Source organism: Mauremys mutica, chromosome 4 (assembly GCF_020497125.1).
Source record: "Mauremys mutica isolate MM-2020 ecotype Southern chromosome 4, ASM2049712v1, whole genome shotgun sequence".
Taxonomy (NCBI): Eukaryota; Metazoa; Chordata; order Testudines; family Geoemydidae; genus Mauremys; species Mauremys mutica.
The window spans coordinates 67,740,313-67,758,330 of NC_059075.1; the positions used below are offsets into that span (position 1 = coordinate 67,740,313).

General features: G+C 49.3%; 1 protein-coding gene across 1 annotated transcript in view; it reads right to left on the bottom strand.

The window, feature by feature from the left end:
- The window catches only part of PLEKHD1 (pleckstrin homology and coiled-coil domain containing D1), a 49,151-nt gene extending 33,265 nt beyond the window's left edge, over positions 1–15,886 (bottom strand). The window contains exon 1 of the mRNA XM_045016226.1: positions 15,659–15,886. Within this exon, the coding sequence (XP_044872161.1) occupies positions 15,659–15,807 (149 nt within the window). The 5' untranslated portion in view covers positions 15,808–15,886. The remainder of the gene's footprint in view (positions 1–15,658) is intronic.
- Between the last annotated feature and the right edge of the window lie 2,132 nt (positions 15,887–18,018).

Below are 18,018 nucleotides of genomic sequence, written 5' to 3' on the forward strand. Positions count from 1 at the left end.
TATATAAAGAATGAGATAGACAATAATGCTGAAAGTATCAGGAGGCCCTTTTATAAAGCTCTGGTACATTGAATCAGGGGCGGCTCTAGACATTTTGTCGCCCCAAGCAGGGCAGCATGCCACGGGGGGCGCTCTGCCAGTCGCTGGTCCTGCGGCTCCGGTGGACCTCCCGCAGGCGTGTCTGAGGAGGGTCCGCTGGTCCCGCGGCTCCACCGAAGCCACGTGGGACCAGCGGACCCTCCGCAGGCACGCCTGTGGGAGGTCCACCGGAGCCGCCTGCCGCCCTCCCGGCGACCGGCAGAGCGCCCCCCACGGCATGCCGCCCCAAGCATGCGCTTGGCGTGCTGGGGTCTGGAGCCGCCCCTGCATTGAATTCTCTTCTAGCTCACATAGGACATAGCAGAAATAGAAGGGGCCCGGTGATGGAAGGCATGGAAAGACTGCCATGCAAAGAGCAGATTTAGTGGGGGCATGACAGAGGTTTAAAAAATAATTCGTGGCCCAAAGAAGGTAAGCCTTTCCTTATCCAAGAACCAGGGGATCCTTGATGAAAATGAAAGGCAACAAATTAAAACTGATAAGAAGGAATATGTTTTTGCACAACACAAAACAGACCTATGGAAGTCACTATCCCAAGGTCTGGAGGCCAAGAGCTTAGTACAATTCAAAAAAGAGTTAGACAGGATAAAAAAAAATGAGAAGCACTATAACCCCTCATGCGCCAGGGCATAAACAGCCCACCAACAGAGCGGGGTCAGGAAGGAACTTCCACCTGTGTGGGCAGGCTAATCCCATAATTATTTTTATTAATAATAATGTTTATTATAGTAGTGCCTAAGAGCCATGGGGCCCCATTGTGCTAGGTGCTGTACAGACAGTCCCTGCCCTGAAGAGCTTACAATCTAAATAGTCAAGACAGACACAGGGTGGAGGAAGGGGCAGGACACAAACAGAGTGAATAATGTGATGGCAGCAAATGGCATTTTAGTGCCAGGACCGATTTTATTGGGGGAGGGTGTTAGGAAGGGATCAGCTAAATGGAAAAAAAGAGAAGGGAAGGGTAGGGGTGAGGGGAATGGGACAGGGAAGGAGAAGGTGAAAGGGGCAGGTGTGGAGTGAAGCTGAGAGTGAAGAGACTGGGGGGTGAGGGGAGGATTGGAGCAAACAGCCACTCAGCACAGGGACAGAGAAAGCCCTGCCAACACCGTAGAAAGTTCTCTGAATGTCCAGAGGTCCCTGCTTTGGCCTCTTTTGCCCCTGCCAGCTGGAGTCAGGCTGGATTCTCTCTGCAGTTTTTCCCAAAAGACACATGGGGGATGCACGCCCTGGACACTACTGCCCTCACACTGTGTGGGGGGTCTCCCCTACATGGTTCTGTGCTAGGTGAAGGGGTGGATCCTGATGGGCCCCATTTTACACCCTCCCTCTGGTGTACAGAGGAGAGGAGCCCTAGCATCCTAGACCTCTTAAATAACTAATAATAATCATTAATAACTGCATTCTTTGCACAATTCTTGCACCTTCCTCTGAAGCATCGGGTGCTGGCCACTGTCTGAGACCGGATACTAGGCTAGATGGACAATGACTCTGATCCAGAATGGCAGCTCCTATTTAACACACTGTGCCCACTACTGCAATGCAGATGTCTGTCAGGTGGAACTAAGCAGCCGTGTCCTAGTACAGGAGATCCCAGCAACACTATGCAGCAGTTAAAGACACCAAGTGAACAATAATCTCCTACCCCACTGAAATTGCAGCGAGAATTTTGAATTAGGCAGAACGTAATTATCCAGCTTGGAATTTGGTCAGCGCTTCGGCTTCTGAAAAGTGCCACGAGAGCTTTAACAATGGCCAGCAGGTCAGTGCCCTGGCTTCACACCCAAAAGTGTTGTGAACATAACAAACAGTTTGAGAGGCTTGCAAAACCTCAGACTTCAGCTCCCCCTGCCCAGGAGTATATTTTGGACTGTGTGCATTTCCAGAGTCAGGCAAGGTGAAGGCAGTTTGCTGCCTCAGCAGAACATAGCTCTTTTGATTCACACCCCCAAAGCCTCAGGCCTGGCTGGCTGCTCTGCATTCTGTTCCCCACACAAGCACCTGCTCCTGCACTCAGTCCAGCAGTGTCTTTCTAGATCAGGGGTTGGCAACCTCTGGCACGCAGCTCACCAAGGCAAGCACCCTGGCGGGCCGGGCCGGTTTGTTTACCTGCCACATCAGCAGGTTCAGCCGGTCATGGCTCCCACTGGCAGTGGCTCGCCGCTCCGGACCAATGGGGGCTGCAGGAAGCAGCGGCCAGCATGTCCCTCGGCCTGCGCTACTTCCCATCACCCCACTGGCCCGGAGCGGTGAACCGTGGCCAGTGGGAGCCGCGATCGGCCGAACCTGCCGATGCGGCAGGTAAACAAACCGCCTCGGCCTGCCAGGGTGTTTACCTTGGCGAGCCGCATGCCTGAGGTTTCCGACCCCTGCTCTAGATCTAAGATCACCACTCAGGATAAACTCACTGCTTACTGATCACAGGATCAAAGAAGGGTCAGTGGTTGTGGTGGCTCCCTCTCCAACAAATCATTTGAACAGAAACTGTTGACCACCGCTTCATTCTCACGCACCTGTTCCCCTCCCAGCAGTAACTAATTTCTCAATTTACTTCTCAGAGGAGCCTTAGCAACACCATTCCTCCAGCTGGTAACACAATGGCTGGCCTCATCTGTAGCCACTGTCAATGCTTTGTTGTACACTAGCTAACAGATGGCGATGTATGAGCAGAGCAGTTAGCACACAGCACCTCACTGCTGACCTCTGAACTGTTTGCTAAAGTTGCTCATTGAACATCTTTTCTGCTCTTCTTACTGAAACTCAGGTTCTTCTCTCTTGTGCTTGGAGCACAAGGATTTAATAGGCTACATGCAAATTAGAATTAGAAAAATCAAGGGCCTTCATTGGTTGAGACTAAATTAAACTGCACAAGAAGTGGAGCGAGTAAAAAACATCTTGAAACTGGAAAATCTCAGTCCTGAGGCCAGTGAGAAATGACAAGGGGCTAAATGTTTTCTCTTCCCTCAGTGTTTCTAAAGATCTCAGGCTTATCCTGGTAATTATTTTTGTGTTATAGCTGTGCCCAAGATGTGCTAGGTGCTGGGCTGCCCAGCTGGCTCACTGCACTTTCAGTGGATCTTGACAACACCCTCGCAGGCATCTCTAGAAACTTCAGGTGTATTCCATGGGTTACCTGCTGACCCATGTCAGGGACCAGGGTTTACACTAATCCCTAGGGACAGCATGGGGAGGGACTGAGAGACCCAGAGAAGGGAGGGGGCTGAGGCATCCCCATGCCTCTAGCACTTTGCCATTACTGTTTCAAAAAGATCAAAGCCTATTTGCCAAAGCTGAACATGGCTCTGTGTGACCCCCTCCTGATGCAGTGGTTCCACTTAGGTTTCACCTCTGGGTGACGGGATTTTCCAATACATTTACACTAATGGAAAATGCATCAGCATTTACTGCTGCAGCAGCTCCAGACCTGCTGGCACCCAGGGATTCATTCTACCTCGCTAACTCTAAAGTGCCCTGTTGTGGTGCCCAGGCAAGACATCAGAAATATCCATACTGGCTGACTAGCTAGTTTTGATCTCGAAGCTCTTTGCCCCAGTCCTTTGTTCCCCTCCACTGCATGCCAGCATCCTAGCTATTTCTTTGTTTCATCCACTTGTTACCCTTGATCATTAACCCAGACTGTAAACTCTTTATGTCAAGGGCTGGCTTTTTATTACAAGTTTCTACAGTGTCTAGCACTGAGGACTCAATGCCCGATTTGGATCTTGCACCAGTTCTGCAACAAATTAAAAATATATATATTTTTAAACAGATCTTCTCCGGCAGGGCTTGCGACTCAAACATTGCAGCACTCTGCCAGCACATGGAATCAGAACATGAAACTGACTAGCCACAAAAACAAAATGGAATGGTCTATTGCACTGAGAAAAATGCAAGCAGCAAACAGTGTAAGTGGTGAAAAGTACATTCATTTTTAAAAAATTATTTCAGTTTCAACATCAGGTGTTATTTGCAACACAAGTAAGGACATTTTATTATTAAGTATGTGCAATTCACAAGTCAGAGCCCCGCCCCCCCTTTAAATCCAAGCTCTATAGTTCAGTATTTGGTTTTTGGCTGCTTAGCGCTCCCAATAATCCCTATGATTTAGATTTTGCTCTGAGAAAACAGAGTTGAGTTCTGAGCAGTGCTGTGCTTCTGGGGGATTAAAGTCCTGACCTCCGAGAGGTTGGCAGAATACGGGGGGATTTGGAATGATAAATAAATGAAATAGAATTCAATGACAAATAATACAACAATGCATGTGAATAATAAAAGAAAAGAAAACCATTTCAACCTGGGTTATTGATGGGCACCTCATGACATGTTACACGCATATCTCATGGTCTCTCCCTACAAGGGAGGCTATCGTCAGTAAGATTGCCACTTTATAACCATTGGCCCCTAGGACAAAGTCATGACATCACTATGTAAGGACCCTGAAGGGGAGGTGACTAGGGCAATGTGAGGAGGGGAACGAAAGCCCCAGAGAAGCATGGGGGTTGTGAGACACACACACAGCAGAGAGCTGAGAGACACAGAATGAGCCATAGGAAGTAGGTAGGGACATCTTGGGGAATGGGCAGAAGAGGGCGTGGTGGGGAGACAGGACAAGATTGTGGGAGGAGCAGGAAGGGAGACAGACTGGCAGGAGAATGAACGTGAAGGTGAGGGACAGGAGAAAAGAACTTCCCATCCTCCAAATGTGACACTGCCATTGGGCCCCTCCAGCCATTTGCCTGCGGAGCCTCTCTTTTAAATCCACCCCTGTAGGTTACGGCTGATGGGTCCCTAAAATCATATCTCCAGCATTAGGCCCATATCACAAATGTCAGAAACAATTGGCTAGATTTCTCCCTAGTGTGACTTTACTGAATTCACTTGCATTACACCAAGGTTGAATTAGGCTCAGCAAGCCAGATTCCCCTTGCACATCAATGTCACTGAAAGAATTTGACCCAGTTGTTTTATGTACTTGGAAGCTGCATGCCCAGCTCTCAGATTGGTTCCAGCTGAAATATTTGTTTCTAGCTCCAGCCAATCTCAAGGTAACGGCCGCTGAAATCATGTTGCAATTAAAGTAGGGATGGAGAAGAAATGATAGCAACCAGAGTTATGGGACTCGGGTGAAAGTCAGAGGCGTTGTGCTCTTCTAGGGCAAAGCTACATCCCATTGGGAAGCTGAGATCCCTGATCTCCGGTGACAAAGTGTCTTTTTTCTAGCACTGATGGCTAATGAGGTTGGTTAGTTAATGTATGCAAAGTGTTTTGTGGAGATAATGGGCCACACACTAAGTATCAGGATCATCAGACTTTAAAACGGTCACTGGGGCTTTAGTTTAGCAGTGCTTTTTTGGCACTGGTCCAGGATTAAATATAGCAAGTCCCAGATACTGGACCAGTATCATTTGCATTCCCTGAGGCTATCCCAGGAACACTTGGATAGTGACAGCCTGAAAAACAAGTTAACTCAGAGGCGGCAGCACCTGTCATTTCTTCTGCCCCTCGGGATAGATATAGGCTTTCCTTGCCTGTCTTATATTCTGGTGAGCTCCGGCTGGAGAAGGGTACCTCGGAGAAGGCCGTGTGATGGGGAACAGGTGTACAGATCAGCTAAACAACACACCAGGAGGTGGGGGCTTTTGCTTAACATTGTTTTCTCTCCCTCCAGGATGGGGAGCCAGCTGTAGCAGTCCTTTTTGGGGTAGTCACACAGTAAAAATCAATCCTTGCAGCATCTACATTTGGACATCAACGGTGTGCTTTTAAGTAACGTTTTTTTTTTAAAATCACCATGCAAGTTGCCTGTGATTTTCAGAGCTGATGAGAGCTCTGAAGACTGATGGCTTCTGTTTATCCACAGAGCAGCTACAGGAACAGCAGCAACTTCTCAATCCCGCTTCAGCTCAAACCTGACTCCTGAGCTGGAGGGACCATGTCCAACGAGGAGAGGGGAGTTCACTCTCCAAGGCCCATTAACGACCTTGACCTCTGCTGAAATGGCCAACACGGTGCCAGTCAGGGGTGGTGGGTTTTGGATGGGGAGCTCATGTTTGTCCACTGGGAGTTGGATTGAGACACCCCCCCCTCCCCCGCTCTCAATTTTATTCCTCGTAGGTCACCAAATAGCTGCGAGAGGGTAACAGCTTGCAGGCACTGCCAGCTTAGGCCTCGATCCTGCAATAGTTAGAGCACAGTGGGCTGCTGCCCCTACACAGAGCCCCATCTCTTGCAATGGGCTCCACATGGACCCAGCAGGCTGCCACCTGCAGGATCAGAGCCCTAGGCAGGAGTCAGGCAGGCTCCTTCATCACTTCTAATCCCTTCAGTCCCCTGTGAATAAATAATAATAATAACTGGAGATATACCAATCTCCTAGAACTGGAAGTAACCTTGAAAGGTCATGGAGTCCAGCCCCCTGCCTTCACTAGCAGGACCAATTTTTGCCCCAGATCCCTAAGTGGCCCCCTCAAGGATTGAACTCATAACCCTGGGTTTAGCAGGCCAATGCTCAAACCACTGAGCTATCAGTCCCCCACCAAAATGTACAGAGCAACTAAATAACTGCCACTGCTTTTTCTGAGCTGCTAGTACCTGTAGTGGTCCATCCTGCTGGAAAGCCAGATCATGTGCAACCTCAGCAGTATTAGCTCCGTAGGGAAATCGAGAGTTGGTACTCCCTCCTAATTGCTCCATGTGCGTTCCAGCTCAGCAACAGCCTGAGACCCTGCCTGCCTCTTTCCTGGGTCTGCTCAGCCACCTTCAGCAGGCAGCAGAGGATCGATTTACTTGTTGGAGATATTGGGAGGCCTGGCATCCTGGGGACGGGTCTGGTTGGTCAGCAAGTGGTAGCAGATGGTCAGGCTGCTGGGAGCATACAGGTAACGCTGGAGATGGGGATGAAAAGGACACGCTTCTGCCCTGCTTTCCTATTGATGGGCCCCTCAATGCAGTGATAGGTCTTGTGCATTTCACTCTGGTTCCACTCCCACCGTCGGCATTAGTGCTGTAGTGTCCGTGGCAGGGAAAGGGGTTGAGCTGCTAGTTGGGGCGCATGGGAGGAATAAGCAGCTGCAGGGAGAAGAGGGGGAATCACAAGTCAGGCAGCAAAAATTTCTCTCCAAAGTTGCTCCATACCACAGCAGTCACCCAACTTGGACTTGACTGGTCAAAAGCACCAGCCGTGTCCACTCAGGGAACCAAGACTCTGCTTCTCCCTCAGGGGGCTGCTGGCAAGGGAGCTCTTTTCCACTGAAAGACGTTGCATTGCCTGGAGCATTAATCTCTCCTTCTCCTCCTGGCTGGAGAGGATGCTGCTAATATCACTTCAGATGATTGCTTATATGAAGCACAGCACACAGATGTCACAATAATGACGGATGAACTCAGGCTGTCAGCCTTGTTCCAGTACCAGACCTCCCCCTGCCACTCTGGATCAGTAACAGAGACAAGCAACTAAATGAAATAACTTGAGCTTTGCCACAGTATCCGTGGAGAGGTTGGTCGATTGAGACAGCCCTTGTCTCTGCTGTTTCTCCCTATAGCTCTCTGATCTCTGCAGGAGTCTTCACCTGATTCTCCACTGACTTGTACCCTCGGCAGCTATTTACACCTGTGCAAAGTGGGTGTAAGTTGCTACTGTTCTGATCTTGTGTAAATGACGACATCAGGGGCAAAGCAGTGGAGAATCAGGTCCATTCTCGCTATCTATACACAAAGGGCCAAATCCAGGAGTCTTTATACAGGCAAAGCTCCCATTGACTTCAGCAGGAGTTTAGCCTAAGCCAGCACTGCAGGATTTGGTCCACGTGCCCCTAGCTCATTCCGTCACAAGCACTTAGTGTGATGGAGCCGGGTATTGTCAATGAAGATTCTTCAGGGGGTCAGAAACTGAATTCCTCCTTATACTGGTAGATGGATTAATTACCATTGATCCGTGTTTGCTCCATTCCAGCCCCTGGCTTTGATAGTCCCAGGGCAGGAAAGAGCATTTCCACTGTTGATGCGGACACAGGAGGTGGGGAGGGTAGTGTGGTGTATGTACATATGGAGAGTGATGGGAGGGCTGCATAATAAAATGCTAACTAAGGCAACTCATCTAGGAAAACTGGTTTCTCCAGCTGGCCTGCATCCAACATTTGCTGACATTCTGCTCCAAATGACAGATGCTCTGACCTCGGAAGGTCTCCCCCTACTTGCTTTTTAACCCTGCTCTCCCCTCCACCCAAACTGGCTACTATGGTCTGGCTATAACTGCACAGAGTCTAGATGAGGTGGAAGGTGGCTGTATCATCAGTGTTCCAACATAAAATGTGTTAATTATTAACCCCAAGTCCTCCTGCATGCTGCAGCCAGTTAGACCTACTTTCTTTGGCTAGGCTCCTGGGCTCTGCAGCTCTCTGGTGCAGCAGGCTGGGAGCTCTGAGGCATCTTCATTTACATTTAAAATTTAAGCTTTTTAATTAAATATGAAAAATTAATAATAAAATCAGGTCTCTATCCCTTCTGTTTTAATAATAATTTCTCCTCCGGGAGAGGGTTGTTTGTGACAGGATAAGGGAAATAGTTAACCATGTAGAAACCAGATTGCCGAGTTTTAGAGTTAATAACCCACTGAGATGCCTAGGGGCAGTTCACGCCTCTTCAAACTATTATTTCAGGCAGTCTGCAAACTCAGGAAGAAAACACTGCTATAGTCTACATATCCTGTTCTCAAGATTATTTTCACAACCACGAGGACCAGAATTTTTAAAAAATGAAATCTTGGATGCTTGAACACATTTCTGTGGCCAAAAGGTGAATTGTGTGTCAAATTCCATGTGTGAATCACCAAATCGGAACTCCATCAGCCCTGCCCCATTATAGGATCATAGTATTCAGACATGAGATCCCTTTAGACCAGTGATTCTCAAAGTGTGGCCCATAAAAGGCTGGTGATCTGCAAAATATTTCCAGATGGCCCACACAGGTGATTCTGCAACAAAGATGGAATCTGTGTTGGTCTTCAAGCAGTGACAGTTCCTGCTAGATGCAGCTCTTCTAACAAGCCTCCAGAGACTGTTTAGGCCAACTAGACTCCAAACAAAATTAATTCTTCTTTGCATCCTGTGCGGCAGCTTCATGGCTCCCTTAATCAACCGTTGTAAATTCAACCATGATCCAAAGTGAGAGGTAGCAAACCACTGAGAAGGACAGAGCCAAAAAGCATCTGTCATCTGGGAAGACTGGGGCATTGAGCACTGCTGGAAAGAGGGTTAATTTGGTCCTAACAGATGTAAAGCCCTTTATGTATGGAGAGTAGATAAACAGCAGAGGTACAAGGTGGAGACAGGTAACTGTGCCCCTGCACTCATTGCATTGCATTTAACCTAACTCCTTGCCACTGGGGTATTACATTTTCCTGTAGGAAGGTTGGGTTTGGAAAAGGAGATGGTTCGTGAGAAGGTCCTCCTGAAGGAGTGGTCCACAACATGAAGGAGTTTATTACCACTGTAATAATGAGGGGCCTTATCCTGTCAGGTGCTGAGTGCCACCAACTCCACCTAACTTCCAAGGGAAGTCAGGACACTCAGTGTCTTGTGGGACTGGGCTCGATATCATCAAATCCATCCCCACACATGGGTATGATTGACCCTTGATCCTGCACGGACCTCTGTGCAGGTGGACGCCTGCAGCCCCATGGAGCCCCACTGAAGTCAATAGGACATGGGGCAGGTGCAAGGGCCTGCCCATACATACAAGTTTGCAGAAGCAGGACTTTAGATAATCCCCTCATACATACCAACTCGGCGCTGGATCCACATACACACTCCACTCTAGTGGCAGCAAAGGGGACTCAGGAGATCTGGGTTGTTCCTTACGCTGCAATATAATTTCCTGGTTGACCTTGGGCAAGTCACTTCGCCTTTTGGTTTCTCAGCTCCTGGTCTACCATATAGGCTTGACGAGAATATTCCCCTGCCTCACAGTGGGGGTTGCGAGGATGAATCAAATGTGAGTGAGGCACTCAGCCCACGTGGTGATAAGTGCTGTAAAAATGACGGCTGCTGCTGTTTGACCTGAGCAGCTAGTCAATGTTTGGGGCCCAGTGGGTGTTCCAGTTGGAGGCAATCAGGTAATTCTCTGTACAGTCTTTGTAAATCAAATTGCACTGAAGTCCTGTGTCTCTGAACTCCAAAGGAATCAAACAGTGGGAAACAGCTCCTTTTGCTCACAGCACCAAGAACACTGTTTTCAGCCTGCAAACTGACCCAAAAACCTCTCTGCGGGTTTCTTCCAAGGTCAGCCACATGCTTTTAGCTGCTCCTTCAGGCTGCCTCTGCATCTATTCTGGTCTAACCTCAGTGTCTGTGAGATCTCTCTTCCCCACCTACCCATGGCCCTACTGAAAATAATATTCAGCCCAGAGCACTGGGGCAGGTGCACACACAGCTATTGTCTAAGGCTATGTCTACACTAGCACTTTTGTCCGTGTAACTTATGTTGCTCAGGGGTGTAAAACACCCCCCCTCTGAGAGATGTTCTCCCGCCGACATAGCTACCGCCACTCATTAGGGGGTGTGTGTTAATTATGCCGGTAGGAGAGCTCTCTCCCGTCAGCACAGAGCAGCTACACATGAGACCTTACAGCGGTGCAGCTGCAGCAGTAGAGCTGTGCTACTGTAAGGTCTCTAGTGCAGACATGGCCTTATGTGAGGCTTATGCTTACAATGGATGCTAAATGAAGGGTGAGTTCACACCTACCAATCTCAGTCGAGTTTTAACTCAGTCCCTGGGAAAGGCTATGGGGATGCTACAAATTACTTGGGAAAGACTTACGTCGCTCAGGAGTGTGAAGAATCCACACCCCTGTGCGACGTAAATCATACCGACCTAAGCCCATGTGGAGACAGCGCTCTGTCGGCGGAAGAGCTCTCATGGAGGTGGAGTTATTAAGCCGATGCAAAAGCTCTCTCCTGTCAGCTTAGAGCAGTGGCTCTCAAACTTTTGTACTGGTGACCCCTTTCACATAGCAAGCCTCTGAGTGCGACACCCCCCCCCTTATAAATTAAAAACACTTTTTAATATATTAAACACCATTATAAATGCTGGAGGCAAAGCGGGGTTTGGTGTAGAGGCTGACAGCTCGCGACCCCCCATGTAATAAACTTGAGATGCCCTGAGGGGTCCCGGCCCCCAGTTTGAGAACCCCTGGCTTAGAGCACCTTCACCAGAAGTGCTACAAAGAGGCAACGGCGCCACTGTAAGTGGTGTTGTGTAGACATAGCCAAAGTTTCACCCAGCTCATAACAAGCCGATCAGTAAAATGTTGTTGCCCATGTCTGTAGTGACCTGCCTGATCAAGTAGCCCATAGACATCCCTGAGTCCCTCCTCTAAGGGCAGGTCTACACTAAGGGCGGGGGTCGAATTAGGGTACGCAAATTCAGCTACGTGAATAGCATAGCTGAATTCGAAGTACCCTAATTCGAACAACTCACCCGTCCAGACGCGGCGGGGTCGAACTCCGCGGCTCCCCCGTCGACTCCGCCAACTCCTTTTGCCGAGGTGGAGTACCGGAGTCGACCGCAGCACTTCCGGAGTTCGAACTATCGCGTCTAGATCAGACGCGATAGTTCGACTTTTCGGAGTTCGAACTCTCCGCGTCGAACCGGCAGGTAAGTGTAGACGTACCCTCAATACGTTTCTTGCCAGTCTCTCCAGCAATGACCTTAGCACAACCCTATAAGCAGGAACCAACACGTGAAGCGTGCCGCTCTAGCAAGTGCACACCTTTAGCAGTGTAAACCTTCTTCCCTCATCTCCTGATCTGGTTTGTCTCCGCATCACATGATGTCATACTTCACTTCGGTTGTAGGCACCTCAGGGCGGGGAATGGGCCTTCATTTTCTATGCAAGGTGCAATGCAAACCAGTGCTGTGTATAAATGCTAACTAGACAAATAATAGTAATAAACAATAATAATAGGATTTCATAACAACAAAGGCTTTGCCATAATCAACAGACCACTAGCAGGGGCTGCTCCAGGCTCCAGCACGCCAAGCGCGTGCTTGGGGCAGCACGCCGCGGGGGGTGCTCTGGCGGTCCCCAGGAGGGCGGCAGGCAGCCAGCCTTCAGCTGCATGCCTGCGGAGGGTCCGCTGGTCCCACGGCTCCGGTGGACCTCCCACAGGCGTGCCTGTGGAGTGTCCACTGGTCCTGCGGCTTTGGTGGAGTCACGGGGAGCGGGAGGTCCACCAGAGCTGCGGGACCGGCGACCGGCAGAGCGCCCCCCGCGGCATGCCGCCATGCTTGGGGCGGTGAAATGTCTAGAGCCGCCCCTGACCACTAGTGCATCTAGTCACCTGTCTCCAGCATTGGCCAATAATATCCATTCATTTAAATTAAGATGAAAAACACCAGGTTCCCCTACCCTCTGAACCAGCGTACCTGACCAACCATGTTTTGCTATACTCGGGGTGAGTGGATTATTTCTTGAGCCTCACCATGATCAGTTTACACAAGCCTGCAAGAGATTTGATTTCACAGCAAAATCTTTCTGTGCATGAGAAAGTAATGGTAGTTCTACCGAGAACTTCAAGAGCTAGCATCTTGAGGCAGAAACGGGTGACACAGCATCTTAAAATCCAACCCTCTGCAAATCCTGACGTGTGACATGTTAAAAGCCCTGGGAGCTCTGCAAAGAGTTGCCATCTGTAATGTGCACTGATGCAAATGCACATCCAAACTGAGAGGCTTGCAGGAGGGAAGACAGCAAAAAGAAACACGGGATGGAAAAGTCTGAGAAAGATTCAACATGCTGCAGAACTTGAAAGCCTCAGCAAGTTTATGTCCCATTTTCTTCCAGCGGTCCCTCTGATTTCCCTTCCCCTGCTCAAACGCTTTTTGTCTTCCAGGACCCAAGTGCCACTCCATTTCTGCTTTTCTTCCAGACCCCTTGCTTTCAAGACCCCTGTAACCTCTTGGTCCTGTGCCCCAGCCTTCCATATGCTTCGCTTCCAGGCTTCTCCCTTTCCTTCCTAGGGTATATCTTCACTGCACAGTCAGTCCAGGCTCTTATGCAGGTTCTAGCCCCAACCCCCCTACCAACCACACCGCAAACCGTCTGACCCAGGTTTGGCAGTCCTTTAAGACTGGGCTAGCTTACTCGGCTGGGTGGAGTGGGGTGTTAAAGTCTGGGATTCACTTTCATTCACTGGAACCCACCCACTTTGCAGTGAGGATGAAGGCAAAAAAATCACCCAAATGCTGACAGTCCTCCAACGCCTTCCCACAATTCTCTGCAGAGGACAACATTTCTCCTGCAGTTGACGTAACTGACTGGAAAGAATCCTAGAGCATCTCAGTGCAAAGAACCAGGGGCTATGCCCACGGATACACATGGATAAGTACAGAAACGTGAGGACACAGTAATGCAAGTAGGGCTTTGCAATGGGGGCACTTGCCCCAGGCTAAGCGAACCTGGGTGCTCAGACCTAGGTGACAATCGCCCAAGCTAAGTGCCGTGAAGACATACCCTCATGCATCTCCCCATTCTCTTCATGTCTCCTGGTTTCCTCTTGTTCCCTTTCACCATTTACCCAGCCTCCTGACTTCGGAATACCCCATCAATTCCTTTCCTTCCAAGCCCCAAACCCTTCCCATTTCTTTTCTCCCAGGGCACCTGATAGTTCCAGTTGCAGCAAACATTCCATCCCATCCCATCCCATCACTGTCTCCTGAGTGTCTCCCCCACCTCTTGCCACCTGCGATCACTAAAATATTTACAACTCTCTGCCGAAGGGGGTGACTTCTAGGAATAGAACCGTGTTAAATAAATAATGACTCAAATGTCAGATAGAGTTGGACAGTTTGGTTGAAAGAGCTTCTGATTGAGAGGAAATGAGTGGGTTAAGGACTCCTTTTAATCTGCGTTGGAGGAGATCTTGCCCTTGGTTATTCTCTCTTGCTGGGAAAACACCAATCCTTGGCTCCTTTCAGTAGCACAATCACATTTGTTTTGAAACATAATTCATGTAACAAATGTTTGTCGGCTAAGCTGTGGTTACTTACCACAAATCACCTCCCAGAAAATAACACCTCAGTTTGCAGAAAAAAATTGCAGTACACACACAGGGGAAGGAGGGGGGAGAGAATCAACATTGACACGTGAAGCCACCTCTCTGACAATGTCAAATTATTTTTCTGATAACATTTCTATATATTTTCATGGGTTGGACTGCAGTTACAGCACAGAACCAGGAGTCAGGAGATCTGAATTCTATTTGCTGGCTCTGTCGCAGTCTTCTTGTGTGGCCTTGTGCAAAAGACTTAACCACTGTGTGCCTCAGTTTTCCCAGCTGTAAAATAGGACTAGATAAATAATAACTCTGCCTTTTACAGTGGGGGCAAAGCCCCTTTCTGGGGAAGAACTGTTATCTCCTTTTTACAGAAGGGGAAGCTGAAACTCAGAGAGGTTAAGTCACTTGCATAAGTCCACAAAGCAAATCACTGACAGGAGCAGGAGAGAAATACAGGTCTCCTGACTGCTAGGTCAAGATCTGAACTGTTAGACCACAATTTGGACTGATAATGGTATTTCCCTGCTTCTCGGGGTGTTGAAAGGTTTAATCCATTCGAGTGTGTAACGTATTGAGAGCCTTAATGGAAAGTGCATTAGAAGTGTGAAGTATTATAAGAAGAGAATATATATGTAAATAGTCAGTTTTTGTTGTTTGAGGGCCACTGGAAATTTTTTTAAAATGTAGTGAAACTTACACTGAAATAACACCAACTTTAAGCAAAGAACCACCCACTGCTTCTGTTGTAAAGTACATACTTTTACCCAGAGACTAAGTAACAAAGGTATAGCCCCCTACAAACTTCCTGATCATCAGTATGCAACACACCATGCCAACTTTATAGCAACAGTGGGGATAGAACTCGCACTCTCCATCTTCAGAAGCAGAAGGAGAATCTCTTTGTGCGGTTAGCAGTATAGCACCTATGACACGGAGTGAAGCAGTTCTGATTCCACCCCCCAGAAGGCAGCAGTACACATACACACTAGCCAAGTATCTCAAGGAGCTTTACAAACACTAATGAATCAAGCCTCACAACTCCAGGACAAGGTAGACAAGCAACCTCAGCCGCTGTCACACAATTATCACCCTGTAACATTCGGAACCAGTTCCAATGCTGAAGTGATGCGTACATGGCACAGGGGTTAAGCAGAGCTAGAAGGAAACCGGCTGAGATGCCCTGTGTGTACAGCAGTCCCAGAATGGGGGAGCTGTCCCCAGAGGTTCACACTGCTAATCTAACCCCTGCCTTTGAGTCCTCCCCATCCCACTTGGAACTTGCCTTTGTATCCTTCCCTGCTCACCCAATGGCTCTTTCAGAGGTTCACCCAAACCCATCTAATTGAACACCTGCTGTTTTATCCTCTCTGTCCCAGCTTGTCAACCCCTCAGAGGGTCTAGCTGCATATCTAGCCCTCCCCTCCCCACTTGAACTTTGCATTTTCCCCTGACCAGACAGGGAGTCCCACAGTGACTGCACCTCACCACCGCCAAATCCTGCATCTTACCTCCTGGACCATTTGGCAGACTGCCTCCCAAAGGGTCTCTTCCAGAGCACGCCATACAGCTGCACTTTGGTGCTGATATCCAAGACGTCCGAGTCTGCCTGTTCCATGGACGGAGAAGGGGAGACAGAGTTGGATTTTGAAGTGAACATCGTAGACGGATTTTATTCTAACTCTCCCCCTGTGCCTGGCAGCTCAGGGAATCCGATTAAATGCAACGACCCAGAAGGACATCACCAGCCACTGCAACAGAGAGACAGAGGCTATGGTTTAAATCAATAACAGGACCGCTCAGTGCTCAGGCAATAATTCTCCCCCTGATGCAGAGATGATGAAAGTATCTTCATTTCGTATCACTTTGTGATGCATTACAGAGAGCGCAAAGGTCCCAGCCCATGAGTCAGAGGGCTGAATGGAGCCACAGACTAGGAATACAGAGAGAGAGAGAGAGAGTGCACACTCAGAAATAATGCAGCAAGCCTAATTATCTGTGTGAGAGCCAGGGTGTAAGGATGGTTATTACCCTGAACACTCAGGAGTCCCAGAGTGTCAGAGGGGACAGTCTGCAAATTGCCAGGCTTGTTTCTGTGACACATGCCCCCAAAGTCTTGTGCCTGCTCATGAGTTCTTCTGATTGGCTTGTGGGGCAAGGTGAGCAGAGTAGGTGTGAATCAGTGAGCTCCAATCAGACTTCCTCATCTATTTGGAGAGCTTTCCTTTCTGGAAGCCAGTGGGTAGGGTTCACGTGCTCACTCTGGTTTGAACGGGTATTGTCCGTGACACCAGTCTCATTCTTCCTTAAAGGGCCATTGCCAGCAATAAAATATATTACACAACTCGACAATTCCAGCTCTGGGACTTGGAACACATTACTCCTTCTGCTGCTCCAAGGCGAGCTTCACCACTCCATTCATCTCCTCTGACTCCATCGCCAAGGAACAGCTCCCCAGCCATCGCCCACCCCATGCAAAGTCCCTCCAAGAGACACTTCTTCCCCAATGCTCACAAGAAACCACAGAATAATGTTGTTCCAAGTTCCTGCATCCTGCCTTCTCTGTCTGTCTCTGACATCGTTAGATCTTTCTTGCCTTGGTTTTGTCTTGCCCAGTGCTGAGAGCACATTGATGGCAGCATCTAACAAATGATAAAGACAAGAAGTTAGAAGTATTATATTAATAATAAGTTTTGTGCATGGGTAAATCAGAGTGAAAGCTGGTGAGATCTAGAAGGGGTAGGCAAACCCAACATGCTGTTCCTATTCTCTCTACATTGAGTCCTTCTGTTGCATTACTTTACATCTCTCTCTAGACCTGCCCCTGAGCAGTGCCAAGAACATGCCGCTCCAGCTGCAGTCAGTGGGAGCTTTGAGTGCTCAGCTCCCCTCAGGATCAGGCCCACAATGAGGTGTGTGTAGACCACTAAAAACCAAGGCAGGCCCTGCCTTCTGTGCATCCTTTGCCTGTGCTGGATGCCTCTGGGTCACTGTGGAGCAGGCAACCACATCACTCAGGTGGGCTGCTACATTGACTGCACCTGAAATGTGGAGCCCTGAGCAACTCTTCAGGATGCTGTTCTGAAAAGAAGTGATTGCTTGGTCTGGGGTGGGGGTCTGGGAGGAAAACAGGAAGAAGTTCAGTTGGAATCATACTGCGTGCAGGATAAATAAGAATACTGGGCCCAAAACATCCACTTTTAGTTACCCGTGCTCCACTGAAATCAACTCACACAAGGACCACTCGCATGAGTAAGGGTTTGGAGGATCAGCCCTCAAAATAGGATTGGTATCAGTGAGGGAAAGAAGGGTTGCCAACTTTCTAACTGCACAAAATCAAACACTCTTCCCCTGCCCCTTCCCCTTCCCCGAGGCCCCACCCCTCACTCACTCCAGCTTCCCTCCCTCAATCACTCGCTCTCCCCCACCCTCACACACTTTCACTGGGCTGGGGCAGGGGGCTGGACTATGGGAAGGGGTGAGGGCTCCAGCTGGGTGGGGCAAGAAATTAGGGATTCAGAGTGTGGGAGAGGATGAGGGCTCTCGCTGGGGGTGTGGGCTCTGAGGTGGGGCTGGGGATGAGAGGTTGGGGATACAGATGGGGGCTCCAGGCTGTGGCCAAGGGGTTTTGAATGCAGGAGAGGGATCAGGATTAGGGCAGGGGGTTGGGGTGCAGGAAGAGATTCAGGGTGCAGGCTCCAGGAGGGAGTTTGGGTGCAGGAGGGGGCTCAGGGTTGGTGCAGGGGGTTGGGCTGTGGATGGGAGGTGCAGGATCAGGGAGGAAGTTAGGGTGTGGGCAGGGGCGGCTCCAGGCCCCAGCACGCCAAGCGCGTGCTTGGGGGCATGCCACGGGGGGCGCTGTGCCGGTCGC